The 17,985-nt window shown below is 46.4% G+C and overlaps 1 protein-coding gene across 5 annotated transcripts in view; it reads left to right on the forward strand.

Moving 5' to 3' along the window:
• PPP2R5C (protein phosphatase 2 regulatory subunit B'gamma) overlaps nucleotides 1-17,985 on the forward strand; it is a 137,415-nt gene that overhangs the window by 16,045 nt on the left and 103,385 nt on the right. For all 5 annotated transcript variants that reach the window (XM_052659383.1, XM_052659386.1, XM_052659385.1 and 2 more), the window contains exon 3: nucleotides 856-1,018. In XM_052659383.1, coding sequence (XP_052515343.1) covers nucleotides 856-1,018 — 163 coding nt within the window. The remainder of the gene's footprint in view (nucleotides 1-855; nucleotides 1,019-17,985) is intronic.

Below are 17,985 nucleotides of genomic sequence, written 5' to 3' on the forward strand. Positions count from 1 at the left end.
GATACACAGCACGACATGTACCCCAAGCGACACTTCGTCCATTCACCATGTTGCGCAGCCGTCGCCACTGTCTAGTTGCAGGCATTGTCGTCACCCCGGAAGGGAACCCCGTAAGCATCGCGCCTTCGCTTTTCACCTCCCGCACTGCTAGGCCCTGACAACCACTCACCTGCTGTCTCTCCGTGGATTTCCCTGTCCTGGTTGCTTCGTACAGATGGGATCATACAGTACGTGGCCTTTTGTGGCTGGCTGCTTTCATGGCACGTGGTGTTTTCAAGGTCCACCTGGTTTGCGGCTTGCCTCTGTACGTCACTGCTTTTCGTGGCTGAGTAGTACTCTGATGTGTGGATATACCATGTTGTGCGTTATCATTTGATAGACACGTGGGCTTTCCTGTCTTTGGTTGTTGTGAATAGTTCCACTGTGAATACTGGTATGCAAGGCTTTGCTTCAGCACCACTCTTTCAGTTCATTTGGCTACATACCTAAGAGTGGGCAAAAGTCCCTTTTGCCAAGTGAGGAAACATTTTCATAGTTCCCAGAAATTAGGATATGAGCATTTTTCAAGGGTCACTGTCATCAACCTATGTATACATCAGCCCTGTAGTCAGAAGTTCGAAAGATGCAGGGAATTAGGTGTATCTGTGAAATCTCCAAAAAAAAAGCATCACTGGGGTGGGATGTAACCACAGACTCCGGCGGCTTGTAAGCAATTGAGTTGTTTTCTAGTAGTGTGAAAGAGACTATCCCAGAGCAAAACTTGCCTTTTTCATGTGTATTTTTCCCTTTCTAATTGTGCTATAAACTACAACTGTTTGACATACTTATTTGTTTTTGTCTTCATTTTGGAAACAGATTCCCAGCAGGAAAAACAGCCTTATTGCTGCCCCGTCTGCAGTATCTAGTAAAATAAAAGTGCCAGCCCCTCAGCCCATAGTGAAGAAAGACAAACGGCAAAATTCTTCCAGGTTTAGCGCCAGCAATAATAGAGAACTTCAAAAACTACCGTCTTTAAAAGGTAATTTTTATTATTCATCTTTTGAAAGTTGAAGTTTGCCCACTTAGGGGTAAGGAGCAACATTTGGAAGGTTTGCTAGCTTCTTTTGCTGTGTTTAAATTCTGTAGGGTTATTTTTTCCTCTTTACTGAGTTTTTTCAGGTTGAATGCCACTAACTTAACCAACTAATATTTCAAATTCCAGAGCTATTTACGATAAAAATGTAATCATGAGTACATTATGGGTATAAAATACTTAACACACACAGAGGAAATACTTAACTTTTCATGTTAATTGTAATTCAGCTAGCCAGTTTTCTTTCAAGTAATTCTCCTCTTTCGTTTGTCTTAGAACTCTGGAAATCCAGAAAGGAGTTACTGCAAGTAGAGTAATTGTAAAAACTATGGTAGAACCTCTCCGTTGCTCTGGTGCTGGAGAAGTAAGGATGATAGCAATAGTCTTTTACGGACTTTCTCCTTCTGGGTCACTTGGGGATTCCCTCTACCCGGGGTTTCCTGCTTGAGGTTAGTCAGGGGACAGTGCTCTTTGCTTCAAGTTTCCCCCCAAAACAGCCCAGCCACCCCTTTCTGTCTGGGGGGTATTCACTCCCTGAAAGTGCTTCTCCAAGAGATTTTGAGGTTGAAGCACATAAAATCTTATTGGGGAAGCAAGGTAAGGACCCCAAAGTCAAATATGAACCTCTGAAAGGCTTTATGTTTACTAACTTATAAGACTAGTGTAATAAAGCATTAAACATTTTTCGTACCTTAAATTCCTAACAGTGGATCTTCTCTGGTTAATTTTCCTTGTGTATGAACTTGCAGCAGGAAGCTTGTCATCTTTACAGGGGTATTCCCATGCCTTCCGCATTGCAGGGCACAGAGCCGGAGCTCAGTATAGATGTTTGCGGGAGAGAGGGTGGATGGAGAGAGGGTGGATGGATGGAGGGAGAGAGGGTGGGGGGAGAGAGGGGGTGGAGGGAGGGAGAGAGAGGGTGGGGGAATGGACGGAGGGAGGGTGGGTGGAGAGAGGGTGACTGGAGCGAGAGAGGAGTGTGTTGGGGAGGGTGGATGGATGGAGGGGGTGGAACAGTGGGTGGAGGAAGGGATTGATGGATTCATGGATGTACTTCTGACCCCTCGCATGCTAGGGATCCAGGCTCTCCTCTCACTGCCTTCTGCAGAGCTTGTCTCTGGCTTGTGTTTGGTTTAGCTGTGTAGCAGATAGCGTGCCTAGTAAATCCTTCTGGAGGAGTCTTCCCTCCCTAATAGTCTGTGCCTTTCTGGTGCTGTTCAGCCATTCACCAGACACCGTGTGGAACACCCCCACACCAGCCCTGCTCTAGGTTCTGGGGGTTCCCCATCCAGAAAACCCCAGGGCCTGCTCTCCTGGAGCCAGCGCCTCCTTCACCAGGGGGAACCCCCTGGGAGCGAGTGAAGGGCCGCCTGCTGTCCCTGCTCCTGGGGCCACTGTGCTGAGCCTTCAGGCACGGGCGTTGTCCCCAGGGCCTGTCCCAGCTGGAGGTTGGCCCCTGCCCACGAGGCTGTGCCCCACCAGGCCGACCCCTTCCCTCTTGCGCCCAGAAGGACACACCCACGTAGTCTGAATCTCACCCTGGCCAAGCCATGCCCCTCATCGGTCTTGTGTGGTGCATCTTTCCTGGCTGTTCTAAAACATTAGCGCCTCTTACTTTGCCGACTAAGGTCCATCTAGTCAAGGCTATGGTTTTTCCTGTGGTCGTGTATGGATGTGAGAGTTGGACTGTGAAGAAGGCTGAGCACCGAAGAATTGATGCTTTTGAACTGTGGTGTTGGAGAAGACTCTTGAGAGTCCCTTGGACTGCAAGGAGATCCAACCAGTCCATTCTGAAGGAGATCAGCCCTGGGATTTCTTTGGAAGGAATGATGCTAAAGCTGAAACTCCAGTACTTTGGCCACCTCATGCGAAGAGTTGACTCATTGGAAAAGACTCTGATGCTGGGAGGGATTGGGGGCAGGAGGAGAAGGGGAGGACAGAGGATGAGATGGCTGGATGGCATCACTGACCCGATGGACGTGAGTCTGAGTGAACTCCGGGAGTTAGTGACAGACAGGGAAGCCTGGTGTGCTGCGATTCATGGGGTCACAGAGTTGGATACGACTGAGCGACTGAACTGAACTGAATTGAAGCATGTCAGAGCAACTTTTGTCTGGTTCAGAAAAAAATAGGAATTGACTGGAATTACATTAAAGATACAGTTACTGGTGGAATTCTGTTTTTTTGATACTCTACCCATCTAGGACAGTGGTACGCTGCCTCGCTTTTTCAGCTCTTGTTTTCTGACTTTTCATAAGGTTTTATGACTTTTCCTGGGATTCTCTACCCTTGTGTTAAATTTCCTCCCAGGCGCTTTCTAGGTCTTGTCACTCTTGCGTTGTGTTTTTTCCATTTATGCTTCTAATTCGTTCCTATTAATCTAGTGAAAAACGGTTGGTTTTTTAATATTTTCTTACTCTGTCACCAAATTTTCTTATTAATCTTAGTAATGTTTTTGTTAGCATCTGTATATATAGTTCTGTCGTTTGTAATTGGAGAAGGCAGTGGCACCCCACTCCATTACTCTTGCCTGGAAAATCCCATGGATGGAGGAGCCTGGCAGGCTGCAGTCCATGGGGTCGCTAAGAGTCAGACAGGACTGAGCGACTTCACTTTCACTTTTTACTTTCATGCATTGGAGAAGGCAATGGCAACCCACTCCAGTACTCTTGCCTGGAGAATCCCAGGGTCGGGGGAGCCTGGTGGGCTGCCGTCTATGGGGTCGCACAGAGTCGGACACGACTGAAGCGACGCAGCAGCAGCATTTGTAATTAGGTATTTTTCTCTTCCAGCATCTGTACCAACAAATACTGGTGCTCTTAGTTTTATTTTGCCTTCAGCTGGGACCAGTAACACACAGCTATCAGCAGTGCGAGCGTGCCCCCGTGGTCTCCCGTTTGGGTGACCGGCTTCAGCTTTTCCTCAGGAAAACGGCCCTCGGTTTCTGGTGAATCACGCTGGCCTGGCGTGCTGCCGATTCACGGTCCACATTTTGCACCGCTGTTTCGGTGTCACTGTGGCTGGCGGGTCATGTCCTAGCGCCCCTGCTGCATTTTATCAGATGCCGCATGGTTTTTCTCCTTAAGATGTTAATTTCATAACTGCTGTGTGGGTAAATTTTCCGACTTTGAACTGTCCTTGCGTTACTGAGAGGAGCCTCAGGATCGTCGCAGTGTGACTTTGCTGCACGCTGTGGTCAGTTTAATCTTCGTTACTCTCTGCCTCCACGTTTACTGCGTGACGCTGGGCATGGTTTTCTTCCCTTTCTGTAAACTGCTGTACTGTATCAGACCTAGAGTGTGTCCGTCCTGGTACTCTGCACTCTTTCCTGGATACCGTCTAGAGAACCGCACACCACTCTGTTCACGCCCTCTCTCCCAGAGATTGTCCGATGCACCCAATTTTAGCAGAGATCAAATATGGAATAACAGATGCATCTCACAGTCCGTGGCATAGGGTGAAAGGTTGTGGCAGAACTCGGCTGGGCCTAGTGCTTTGCTCAGGATGAATCTGCAGATCCCCGCCTTGGGAGGCCAGGTTAGGCCGGGTCACGTGTTAACTCACACACTGTGCTCTTTAAAGAATCTCTTAGTTTCTCCTACCTCTGTGGTGGTGCTGTCTCCTTGTGAGTTCATTTATTCTTCTGATTATTTCCTTTTCAATATACTTCATTTCCACTTTTAATTATCCTGTTTTCTTTTTTTTTCCCTCAGTGTTTATATACAGAGTTCACTTAACTTAAAGCCATGTGTTCCTCTGAGTATAATTTTAGCTCTGCCCATAGATTTTTCTTGCTTTTTTCTAAAATCATAGCCTTTTTAAAAGTTTTATTGAGGCATAACTTACATACTATAGAATTCACTAATTATAATTGGAAATGTGTATTATTATCATTAACGTGTAGAGTTGTGCAGCCATTACCACAATGTATTAATAGTTTTAGAATGTTTCCATCGCCCCTTATGCTCAGTTGCCATCAGCCCGCACTCCTATCCCAGCTCCAGGCGGCCACTGATTTGCTTTCCGCCTCTTTGTTGGTCAGTCGCTAAGTCATGTCCGGCTCTTTGTGACCCCGTGGACTGTATAGCACACCGGGCTTCCCTGTCCTGCACTATGTCCCAGAATTTGCTCAAACTTATGTCCACTGAGTCGGTGATGCCATCCAACCATCTCATCCTTGGTTGTCCCCTTCTCATCCTGCCTTCAGTCTTTGCCAGCAAAAGGGTCTTTTCCAGTGAGTCAGCTCTTCACATCAGGTGGCCAAAGTATTAGAGCTTTGGCATCAGTCCTTCCAGTGAATATTCAGGGTTGATTTCTTTTAGGATTGACTGGTTTGATCTCCTTGCTGTTCAAGGGATCCCTAAGAGTCTTCTGTAGCACCACACTTCAAAAGCATCAATTCTTCAGCACTCAACTGTTTTTATGGTCCAACTCTCACATCCCTACATGACTGCTGGAAAAACCATAACTTTGACTAAACGGACCTTAGTCAGGAAAGTGATGACTGTTTTTTAATATACTGCCTAGGTTTGTGATAGCTTTTCTCCCAAGAAGGAAGCAAGCATCTTTTAATTTCATGGCTGCAGTCACCGTCCGCAGTGATTTTGGAACCCAAGAAAATAAAATATGCCACTGTTTCCACTTTTTCCTAATCTATTTGCCATGAAGTGATGGGACCAGATGCCATGGTCTTAGTTTTTTGAATGCTGAGTTTTAAGCCAGCTTTTCGACTCTCTTCTTTTACCCTCATCAGGAGGCTCTTCCTCTTTCTGCCATTAGGGCGGCGTGCTAAGGTGCGTGTATGCACGCTGTCACTTCAGTCATGTCTGACTCTTCGTGGCCCTGTGGACCGTAGCCCGCCAGGCTCCTCTATCCGTGGGATTCTCCAGGCAGTAATACTGGAGTGGGTTGCCATGCCCTCCTCCAGGGGATCTTCCCCACCCAGGAATTGAATCCGAGTCTCTTGTGTCGCCTGCATCAGCAGGCAGGTTCTTTACCACTAGCGCCACCTGGGAAGTCCAGTTGCCTTGGTATCCTTATCAAAAACCAATTGACCATACATGTAAAAATTAATTTCTGGACTCTCAATTTTATCATATCAATCTTTATGCCTACTTTACCGCGGGCCAACAGGATCTCATTATAGGAGCCCACTGCTGCTTTAATTTTCGTTTCTACCATGAGGCCAGGTGCTCTTATAAATGTTTATCGGTCCTTTCCCATTGGACTGCCTGACATTTTCTTAATTTTTCTGAAGATTTCTTTATTCTGGATGTGAACTTTCTGTTGGCTATATACGTGTTATAAATACCTTGTTCCACTGTAGTCTGTCTTTCGTTTTAGCCATTGTGATGAGCTGGTTTCAAAGCCAGCTGATGACGAATGAAGGTAAGCATCTCTTTGTAGGTTTATCATCTGCTCAGATGTATTCTTTTCTGAAGTGCAGGCTTAAGTCTCTGGGCCTTTCTTTCTCATTGGATTGTTAAGATTTTTTTTTAAAAACATAGATTTGTTGGAGTTCAGGTGTAGGTCCTTGTAGATATGGGAACTATACATTTTCTTCTACTCTTGAGTTTTCACTCTCAAAGACATTAGCACTTTGACAGTAGTTTGGCCTGTTGAGTAAATCTTTGCTTTCCACCAAGTAATGAAGATGTTACCTTACGTTGTTTTTCCTAAAACTTTCTTTGCCCTTTCACCTTGAACCGTACAGTCCACGTCGAATTAAGTTTTGTGCCTGCTATGATGTTAGAGATCACAGTTCCTTTTCCCCGTGTTTTTCCTTTTCCCCTTTTTACCGTGCTCCCTGGCACAGCACCTTTGTTGGAAAGAAAGGTCACCCTTCCTTCACTCACTGTGGTGTTATCTTTTTGTGAATAAAGGACTATCGCAGTGCAGACCTGTTTCTGAGCCCTGTTTTGTTCCACGGGCTTGCCTGGGCTGTGTCTGGGAAGCACTAACACACCCTAGTAGGTCTTGGTATCGAGTAGTCTTAAGTCCTTCAGCTTTTTCTTCAGAATTGCCTTGGCTCTTTTCATTTCCGTACAAGTTTTAGAATCAGCCATTTGTCCAAGAAGTCCCTGCTTTGTTTCAGTGGGGGATGGTATTTCAAGACCGGGTCTGAGTGCCAGGATTCTCTTTGCTATTGGAATGGTCACTGTTTACAAGACTTTTCAGTGGACCACACTAGAAAATAATGTTTTTTTTTAGGACATAGCGCATCAGGAATTCCTGCTGATACTCTCCATTCAAGTTCAGGCATTTATTTAACTTCTGTCTTACACCTCCTTTTAGTCACGTGAATATTTCTGGTTCTCAGGGACATCAGAGATAATAAATAGAACTTAAATATCAGATAATTATTCATTTACTTTATCTCACATTGGGCTTCCCTGATAGCTCAGTTGGTAAAGAATCCACCTGTAATGCAGGAGACCCCGGTTCGATTCCTGGGTTGGGCAGATCCCCTGTAGGAGGAAAAGGCTACCCACTCCAGTATTCTGGCCTGGAGAATTCCATGGACTGCATAGTCCATGGGGTCACAAAGTCAGACACGACTGAGCGACTTTCTTTTTATCCCACATTAGACAAAGTGTATTTTCAGACAAATAATACCAACGTGGTGACCGGTAGATGACTGAAAGGTTGAAATTTGGGCATCTTTTCATTGCCTCCCTCCCCCCGCCCTTTTTTTTTAATAGCTTTGCCCTGTCTTCGTTGTCAGAGCTGGTCACCGGCCGTGACAGACTGTACGGTCTCGCCGCATCGCTGCTTGCGCTGGTCCTCCGCAGGAGCGCGGCTGACGCTCACCGCCATCTCTGCGCTGCTCCTCGGCACTTTGCTGTGCAGGGAGCGTCCTCTCTGGGAGCCTTCTGTCTCAGACCTCAGAGCGTCTGCGTAGAACGTCCCTGGTTCAGGTTTTCTCTTCATGTGTATGTTAAGGGTGTTCTCCATTTCCTTCTGCAATAAAGTACCGCTGTCCGACTCTGATGTCAGTTTAACTTCCTTTTCTCTCTTACAGGTTATTTGGTCTGTTTGCTTTCATGCCTAAACAGTTTTTTTTTTTCCCCTTTAAAGTCCAGTGATTTCAGAGTATATCATTCTGGGTTGACTTTCCCACATACGTGCTGTGTTCTTTCACAGTGATAACACCAAGTCTCTTTTTCTTGGATGATTATTATTTTGAGGATTTGGTCTCTCCGCTTGCTTTCATTTACTCCTCTGGAGACTCCTGTTGTACAAACACTGAATCTTCTTTGCCTGTTTTTTGTATTTGTTGTCTCCCTTTTTTATTTAATTGGTTTTTTTTTCCCTCTTTTTTATGTGCTGTTACCTGTGAGGCATTTCATGTTGTGTTTATTTGCTCTCATATTCTCTTCAGTGAATCTTCATTTCTGAAATGATTTTCTTCTTTTAATTCTTTACAGAGTTATTACCTACCTCTGAGCTTTCCTATTAATATTCATGTAGTCCTTTGACACATTATGTGATTCCTTTAGTGTCTTTTGTCTCATCTTGAAATGTTAGGCTGCAGCTCTTCGCGTTTTTGTGGGCTGTCTCCCTGTAATGCTTTTCCTGCCGCGGAGGTGTCGTTCAGTCCCCTTTCGCTTTTTCCTTATAAGAACTCCATGTGGGACTTGACTTTGAGCCCACCTGGTGCTCGTGCATGTGTGAAAATAAAGCGGAGCTGGGGTTCTGGAGCTCTAGCTCCAGTTAACTTTTTGTGAAATTTTCAAAAACACGGTGCCTGACCTCCTGAGTGCCCTGATTTGGTCTCTTCTGCTGATACCAGACCTGCGTTCTCCAGCTCCTCTCCTGCCTCCCTGCTGTCCACTCTGGATCCTCTGCCCAGCAGTCTGTCCCGAGTGTGACCTAGTTCTGGGAGGAAGCTACGGCTGCTGAATGTCGAGGGTTCCCAGGGCCCCTTCAGTCCCGGCTGCGGACTCCTTGCCCTCACCCGTTGTGGGGTGTACAGACCCCTTCTGCTTTCAGCTGCTGTTCTCAAGGGGGGTCCACCCAGCTCTTTGGTTGTTTCAGAGTTCTTCCCTGTGGCGGACACTCATTGCTTCTCTCTGACATCTTCCCCACAGACACTGAGCACACACCGGCCTGTGGCTGCTGGTGGTCTAACCCATATGCTCACATGACTTTGGGGGACACATTTTCACCTAATTTTGTTGTCGATGTTGGCCATGGGCATTTGTTCTGCCATCTTAGTTGCACTGTACAATTTTGCGCAAGAATTTGGGGTGGTTAAAAAAACGACGCCACCCTTTTTTCATAATATCCAAAACTTGGAAGCAACCAAGATGTCCTTCAGTAGGTAAATGGATAAACAAACCAGCCAGATAATGGCATGTTATTCAGCAGTACAAAGGAATGAGCTGCCAGGCCAGGAAAAGTCATGCAGGAACCTTCAATGCATAGTACTAAGTGAAAAGAGCCAGCCTGAAAAGGCTGCCTTCTGCGTGAGTCTTACTGTATGACGTTCTGGAAAAGACAAAACTAGGGAGAAGGTGAAAAGACCAGTGGCTGGAGAACAGGCGGGTGAATAGACAGCGCACGGGAGATTTTTAGGGCAGTGAGCTGCTCTGTATGTTGCCATGTGGTGAACACGTGGCTTTTCATATCTGTCGAAACCCACCGAATGCACAATACAAAATGAATCCTTCCTATGGTCTTTCGTTAATAATGTATCAGTGTTGGCTCTTCAGTTGTAAGAAACATGTCACCTTACTGCAAGGTGTTAGTGATAGAAGAAACTAGGGGAGGGGAGGCAGAGGTATGGGAACTCCGTACATTCAGTTTTTCTATAAACCTTAGGCGTGCTGCGATTCATGGGGTCGCAAAGAGTCGGACACGACTGAGCGACTGGACTGAACTGAACTGAATCCTTAAAGTTTGTTAATTTAAAAAAGGGTTGCCAGAGGCGGGGTGTGGAGCCATAGGTGAAACGGGTGAAGGAACTCGAATGCTACAAACGTCCAGTTAAAGAAGTCCTAAGGGTGTAATATACAGCGCAGTGACTATAGTTAACAATACTGTGGTGACTGTTTGAAAGTTGCTAAGAGACGAGATCGGCAAAGTTCCCATCACAAGAAGTGAAATATTCTGTAACTATGTCTGGTGAGGGATGTTAACTATTAACTAGACTTATTGTGGTGATCATTTTGCAGTAGGTACTAATGCAAAGAGCCAACTCATTGGAAAAGATCCTGATGCTGGGAAAGATTGAGGGCAGGAGGAGAAGGGGGTGGCAGAGGATGAGATGGTTGGATGGCATCACCGACTCAATAGATGTGAATTTGAGCAAACTCCAGGAGATAGTGAAGGACAGGGCAGCCTGGCGTCCTGCAGTCCTTGGGGTTGCAAAGAGCTGGACTTGACTTTGCAACTGAACAACTTGTTGTGCACCTGAAACTAATATAATATGTCAGTTATGCCTTAGAAGAGGTAGGCTGCTACTGCTGTCTCTTTGGACTTCTCCATTATTGGATATCTGAATTCCAACCATTTTAAGTCCTCCATAACATCATTACTGTTTTGTTCTGTTGATAACCGTTTAGATCTGTCTACTTCATCTTTTTAGTCTTCATTCCATTTTGCATCTCAGACTTTCCCTGTGAGGTCAAATTCTTGTTTGAATGCATCATTCAGAATTTTCTTTAATAAGGATCTGCTGGCAGCAAACACTGTTTATCACTGAGTATCTAACTGTGGATTGTTACGTTCCTTCAGTGCATTGAAGCCAAGCATTTCGTTGCTTTTTGACTTCCATTAGCGTTGAGAAGCCAAATTCATTCTTTCGGAAAGCGTTGTGATTCCTGGCCACTTTTCTGATTTTGACCAAGACACGGTTGGGTTTTTAAATGATCGTTATTTATTTATTTTTGACTGTGCTGGGTCTCCCCTGCCGTGTGGGCTTCTCTCTAGCTGCGCTGCACGGGTTCCTCACTGAGGTGGCTTCTCTGGTTGCAGAGCACGGGCCCTAAAGCACGGGCTCAGTAGTGGTGGTGCACAGGCTTGAGTTGCCCGTGGCACATAGACTCTCCCCAGACCAGGGATCGAACCCATGTCCCCTGGCTGGCAGGAAGATTCTTATCCACTGTACCACCAATGAAGTCAGTTGGTGGTACCAAAAAAAAAAAAAAGATTTCTTTTTTTCAGTGATTCCACTACCAGGTGTCCAAGTATGGATTTCTTTTTTATCAGTCTTTTTTGCAGTTCACTTTGAATCTTGGATTGTTATGTTTCCTCAGTTGTATGGAAAGTTCCCGCACAACTGAGGAAATATACCATTGTTTCTTTGATTGTTATCTCTATATTAAGTTTCTTTCCTCATCCAACTTTGGCTCTAATCAAATAGGTTTGGGAATCTTTCATTTACTATCTTTCTTTACTCCTCATCTGTATTTTTCAGCATTTTTGTGAAACGGTGCTATGTTCTTGATTGGAGTTTCATGTTACCCATGGTGAAGGACCAGTTTTCTTTTTAGTTTTCAACCCATCTAATACTTCCATAAAATATAGTGAAAATAAATGAAACATAAAATACAGTCACAAATTTTTAGATTTCAGGTATACTTTTTTCCATTTATGGAAGTTCTATTTCTAATCTGCTGTGTGATTTTTTTAATAGTTTCCTATTCTTTTGCAGATGTCATGTCTTTTGGTCAGCACAGCTGCTTTATAGTCCGTGTCAGATAATACCAGCATCTGAAGTCCTTGTCACATGTTGCTCATGATGTCTTACTTCCTTATGTCCCTGATTATTCTTTGGTGTATGCTGGTCATTCTACTCAAACATTTGAAATAAACTAAAACCTAGAATGAAGGGATCTTCTCCAGCAGGGGTTTGTTTTTGCCTCTGCAAGACCCCTGGGGTCACTACTGGTCTGGGAGTGCCATAAGCCACACCAAGTTGTATGACGTGTTAGATTAGCCAAGGAGCTTGCCTTGTGAAGTATCCCCCTGATTCCCGGTAGCTCCTGAAAGTGGAAACCTTTTCTGGGACAAACTGTATCAGAAGTGATGCTGTGTAACTGGAGACAGCTTCCCTGTTGGGCGCGATGTGTGCTGTGTGTGACAAGAAGGTGGGAGGCTACATCTCGCCCCTGTGCCGTGGGAGGTGGTGACACGTCCCTGTTTCCAGTGCCCAGTGTCTTCCCTGCAGTCCCGAAGTGCTTGTAACCACCTGTAAGGTGTATCTTGGCCCCCTGCAGTGTCTCTTCCCCATCAACCACATGCCAGTGCTTTAAACACCGCTTGATAATCCTTGTCCGAGTCAACAGTTTCACTGGAGATTTCAGCGTTTGATCTGGCATCCTTCTAAAAGCAGAGCAGTTTCTTACCAAAGGGGCCTATTTGGTTATCCTGACATGTAGCTCCTACTGGGGAGAAGGCAGTGACACCCCACTCCAGTACTCTTGCCTGGAAAATCCTGTGGGCGGAGGAGCCTGTTAGGCTGCAGTCCATGGGGTCACTAAGAGTCAGACATGACTGAGCGACTTCACTTTCACTCTTCGCTTTCATGCATTGGAGAAGGACATGGCAACCCGCCCCAGTGTTCTCGCCTGGAGAATCCCAGGGATGGGGGAGCCTGGTGGGCTGCTTGCCTATGGGGTCGCACAGAGTCAGACACGACTGAAGCAACTTAGCAGCAGCAGCAGCAGCTCCTACTGGAAAGTGAGGAGAAGCTTAAGTCTTTGCTTTTGAGTTACCAGTTTCCCTCACATGGTGAAAACGAAAGGTCTTTTTCCTTTTTCTCTTGTGACTACCCTTATGTGTTTCCTTGATATCGGTGTGTTTTAATCCACTAAAACCATATTCCTTCTTATGTGCAGATGCATAGTCTTAACCACTGTCTGATATTTGGGAGAGCTGCTGTGTGTTTTTTGGCACGGTGTCATTTTTGTCTCCTGGTTTCTGGCACAGTAAGATGTCCCCCCTCCCCCCAGACTTGGAATTAGCCGTTTTTCAAAGAGCCACGATTCCTTTCACTGGGGAATAATGTTAGAGACCACAATCAGGGCACTAGGCAGTATTCACTGCTACTGGCCTGCTGTTGCCTTGAGGCACTTACGATGGAGGGAGCTAGAATAGGGACATATTTTCTAGAACATATATGTGTATATTTTAGCTGTGCTTTTATAACATGATGCTGTTTTCACGTGTTTCTTGAATTTTCATAGTTGTATCTCTATCTTACACTGAAAATCTTGATTTCTAATATCATTCAATTGCTGTATCATACTAAAATTACTCACAACAATAATGATATTATTACAAACAATAGGAACTTTGAATTGGTTTGTTTCATTGCAAAAAATAAAAGCTGCTGATGTATTTGCTGTGATTCCATTCAATTTAAAAAATGTCTAGAGAGGATTGGCATCTTGAGGATGTTTGAATCCCCTCATCTAAGAGTGTAGTGTCTTTCTGTTTAAGACCGCTTTCATTTCCTTTAGGGTGTTTTTAAGTTGCCCTCGTGTAGGGTTTCACACATTTCTTAGTGTGTGCCCAGATATTCTGTTGCCGTTGCTGTTGTAAATTGGGCTCTCCTTTTCCGCTGTCTTCTAAATAGCTGTTAATTGTTTAAGTGGAGGTTGGTGACTTCTGTACTTTGCTTTCACATCCTGCTTCCTTACTGAATGGTCTTATTGTTGGCAGTAGTTTTTCAGCTGATTCTTTTTGGTGTCCCAGCTGTTCATTAGAGCTGCATGTAAAAGTAATCTCACCTCTTTGTTTCCAGTTCTTATACCTCTAGGGTCTTTCTCCTGAGTTGACTGAAAAGTCCAGTAAGATGTTAATGTGAGGTGGTGTGAGCAAGCATATTTGTCTTGTTCCTAACTTTAATGGAAATAGAAAGTGAAAAGTGAAAATGAAGTCTCAGTTGTGTCCAACTCTTTGCGACCGCATGGACTATGGCCTACAGACTCCTCTGTCCATGCGATTTTCCAGGCAAGAATACCGGATGGGTTGCCATTTCCTTCTCCAGGAGATCTTCCCGACCCAGGGGTTGAACCCAGGTCTCCCGCATTGTAGGTAGACGCTTTACCATCTGAGCCACAAGAAGCATTGATTAATTATACTGTTTATATTCCCCTGGTTTTCAGCTGTTGTAAACCATGCTTTAATGTAAATCTTTTGTCGTTCACACCTTTGAACCTCTCCTTAAGCTGGAATCAAGGAAGGGAGGTACTGATCAAAGGCCATGCGTTTTCAAGAACCTTGTACAGATACTGTCCAAGAGGCGGCCCCGCGAACTCTCCCGCCAGAGTGTAGGAGGTGCCTGTCCCACTGCACCTTAGTGGAAAATAGTATTTCCTATCTTTTTTTTTGTTTTAACAGTGAGGCTGAATGTAGCCTTCAGGTCTTGTTCATTCAAAGATTTCTCTGAATTAGTCCTTTCTTTTAATATTTTTGGTCTGGAAGGTAGAAGTGTAAAGTGAAGAGAGCGAATTTTTTAGGTGGCTAATAAATCATGGACTTTGTTTCCTGAAGCCATTCTCCTTGCTTTCGAAAAGACAGACCTCTGGAGAAATCAAAGATATAATGAAACAACTAGGGCTTAATAACAATTCATTGGAGACCATGGGACAGAAATTTAGAACTGCTAATAAATGTTAGGCCTTTTGGGAAAGAAGTTATCCCATTGTTGGGAAAACGTATCTGAGTTTTTAGAAATTGACTTTGGAATAGCAGTTTAAAATGTGTGTCTTGCCCCCGTTTTGTGAAAATGCAGTTCAGTTCAGTTCAGTCGCTCAGTCGTATCTGACTCTTTGCCAACCCCATGAACTGCAGCACGCCAGGCCTCCCTGTCCACCACCAACTCCCAGAGTTCACCGAAACTCATGTGCATCGGGTCAGTGATGCCATCCAGCCATCTCATCCTCTGTTGTCCCCTTCTGCTCCTGCCCCCAATGCCTCCCAGCATCAGAGTCTTTTGCAATGAGTCAACTCTTTGCATCAGGTGGCCACAGTATTAGAGTTTCAGCTTCAGCATCATTCCTTCCAAAGAACACCCAGGACTGATCTCCTTTAGAATGGACTGCAGCCTAAATTCAAAGCAGTTTATTTTCCAATACAGTTGAGCATCTTGCCATACAAGCGATCATTTTTTACTGCTTAAAAATGAATTAGCATCTATTTAGAGGAGCTTTCGTGCTTCCCAGGTGGCACTGTTGGTAAAGAATCCACCTGCCAGTGCAGGGGATGCGAGATGCGAGTTTGATCCCTGGGTTGGGAAGACCCCCTGGTGAAGGAAATGGCAACCCACTCCAGTATTCTTGCCTGGAAATTTCCATGGTCAGAGGAGCCTGGTGGGCTGCAGTTCTTGGGGTCACAGAGAGAGAGCCGGACACAACCAAGAACGCATACCCCTCTTGCCTGTTAGTTGAAGAATAAAAATGGAGTGAGAAGGTACCAGAGTACTCTCTCTTAGTCTCTGAATTCTCCTGGGTTCAGAAACTCAGCTTTCATCCGTCTTGTTTCTGCCACGTGTTTGGTGCTGTGTCTTCTGATGCCCACAATAAGGGGAGGAAACAGCTTGGCAAGCCAGGCGCCAGTTCACAGCAAATGTTTGCTGACCACTGGGGTTGTTGGAGCACAGGGAGGGGGTCAGGACAGTGACGATGAGCAGAGGTGGCCCAGGCTCTCAGGGAGGCCCCAGACCAGACCCGAGGCACCTGCGGCCCCCTCCCGCTTGGGCCCCGCACCTGTCTGTTGCAGAGTCACCCCAGGCCCGTCTCCCGTAAGCCTGAGCCCAGCCCTGAGCACGGCCTGGCCGCTGGGGCACCCTCCTGCCCGCTGTCCTCCGGCCACGTGGCTCTTACCCCAGGGTCAGTCTCAGCCTCTGTCTGTCATCCCCAGTGAGCCCCTTCTCGACAGAACTCAGGGAATTGGTGTCAACTGGCAGCAGTAATCCTGCATTTAATGTTTAGCTCAGGCCTTCTGCAGACCTCACCTGGGTTTCTCCCAGCATCTTGCGCGCGCGCACACACACACGATCCTTGCGTGTTCTCACCCCCTGCCTGGACCCTCCAGGCCTGGGTTTCCCCTGTGCTCCACCTTCTCCAGGGGCAGCCCCGTGCCCTGCTGGCTGTTTCCTGAGCCGCCTGGCTGAGGCCTGCCTTTTCTTTTCTCTTAAATTGTGGTAAAACATACACAGCATAACATTTACCATTTAACCATCTGTAAGTGTCCAATTCAGTGGCATCCAAGCAGTGTGGCCATCGCCACTGTCTCTTCTTCCTCCCCCAACGGCTCTGGGCCTGTTACTACCTCCCTCTACCCACTCTAGTGTTCTGGCCTGGAGAATTCCACGGACTGTATAGTCCATGGGGTCGCAAAGAGCTACGACTGAGCGACTTTCACTTTCCCCTCCCCCAGCCCCTGCCTGCAGGCTAAGTCGCTCAGTCGTGTCCAACTCTTCATGACTCTGTGGACTGCAGCCCGCCAGGCTCCTCTGTCCACGGGATTCTCCAGGCCAGAATACTAGAGTGGGTTGCCGTGCTCTCCTCCAGGGGATCTTCCCGACCCTGGGATCGAACTCATGCCTCTCATGTCTCCTGCACTGGCAGGCAGGTTCTTTACCACTAGCACCGCCTGGAAAGCCTCTGAAGCTGGTACCCGCCATTCTCTTTTCTGTCTCTGTGATTGTGACTCCCCTAGGGACCTCATGTAAGTGGAATCATACAGAATTTTATTCCTGAATTTCGAGGCTGAACAGCATTCCATTGTGTGGATTGTTTTTCTTCAGTCAGTAAGTCGTGTCCGACTCTTTGCAACCCCTGGCCTGCAGCATGCCAGGCTCCCCTGCCCTTCACCATCTCCCAGAGCTTGCTGAGACTCGTGTGCATTGAGGCGGGGATTCCATTTTGAGGATGGAGCACCATTTGTCTGTTCATCAGGATGGACACTTGGGTTGCAGAACACGCCACACGCTGCTCTGTCTGAAGTGTCGGCTGAGGGCAGGGGCAGTTTGCGTGTCTGTTCTGCCCCCAATCTAGTACCTGCCATGGATCCCTGAGACACAGGTTGGCTGAAGGAACAAAAATCGCTCTGGGCTGGGGGCCTCCCCGCATCCTCCAGTTTTCTGGGAACTCTTGCGGGGTTGGACCCCCTCCTGGGCTCAGCGCTCCCTGCACCTCGGGCTCTTCCTCGTGAAATGAGGTTTCCTGCTAACAGTTGACCTGGAAGCACTTGGCATGTCACCTCGGCTCCGTGTACCGCGCGTGGGTTTCCTACCTTCTCAGAACACGGAAGGGGTGTGACGACTTCTTTGGCTTTAAAGGGTTTCCAGCCCCGCTGCAGGGAAAGCACAAAGAAGCAGAGGTCTCCAGCGGCGCACTCTGGGCAGATTCTTTGCTTCGTCCGCCCCACGCACCCCCGCTGGCCTTTCCTGAGATAAGCTTGTCCACCCTTCAGACCACTCACAGGACTCACTCAGATCAACAGGGCAGCTAGCAAGCGTCCCTTTGACCTTGCTGTTGGCAAGCAGAAGTGCCCTGGCAACCTTTGAACACAGCTGAATGCTAGGTATCTTTGATCTGCCTAAGGAAAAAGGCTATTTTAAACTGTAAGCGAAGCCAAATTTTTTTGGGTTAGATTTCCTATCCAACAAAACACACATCGCCCGTGCCCGTGTTGTTTCCAGTTAAGTGTCGGCTCAGAGCACAGCCTTCCTTTCATAAAAGAAACTGTAAAGCTTCTTCACTAAAATATGAGCGTACTTAATTTGCCTATAAAATTTGCCTGGGGAGATGAAAATTAAAACCTTTGGCTGAATTTAGAAATGAAAACGTGAATGTTTCAGTCAGGAATGCTCCCTCCAAACGGGATGTTACTACAGACAGTTTGTTTGTAAATAAAGACCCACGTAAAGTGACGGAGGAAGCCAAGAATAAAGAGTA

This window comes from Budorcas taxicolor, chromosome 21, assembly GCF_023091745.1.
Source record: "Budorcas taxicolor isolate Tak-1 chromosome 21, Takin1.1, whole genome shotgun sequence".
NCBI lineage: Eukaryota > Metazoa > Chordata > Mammalia > Artiodactyla > Bovidae > Budorcas > Budorcas taxicolor.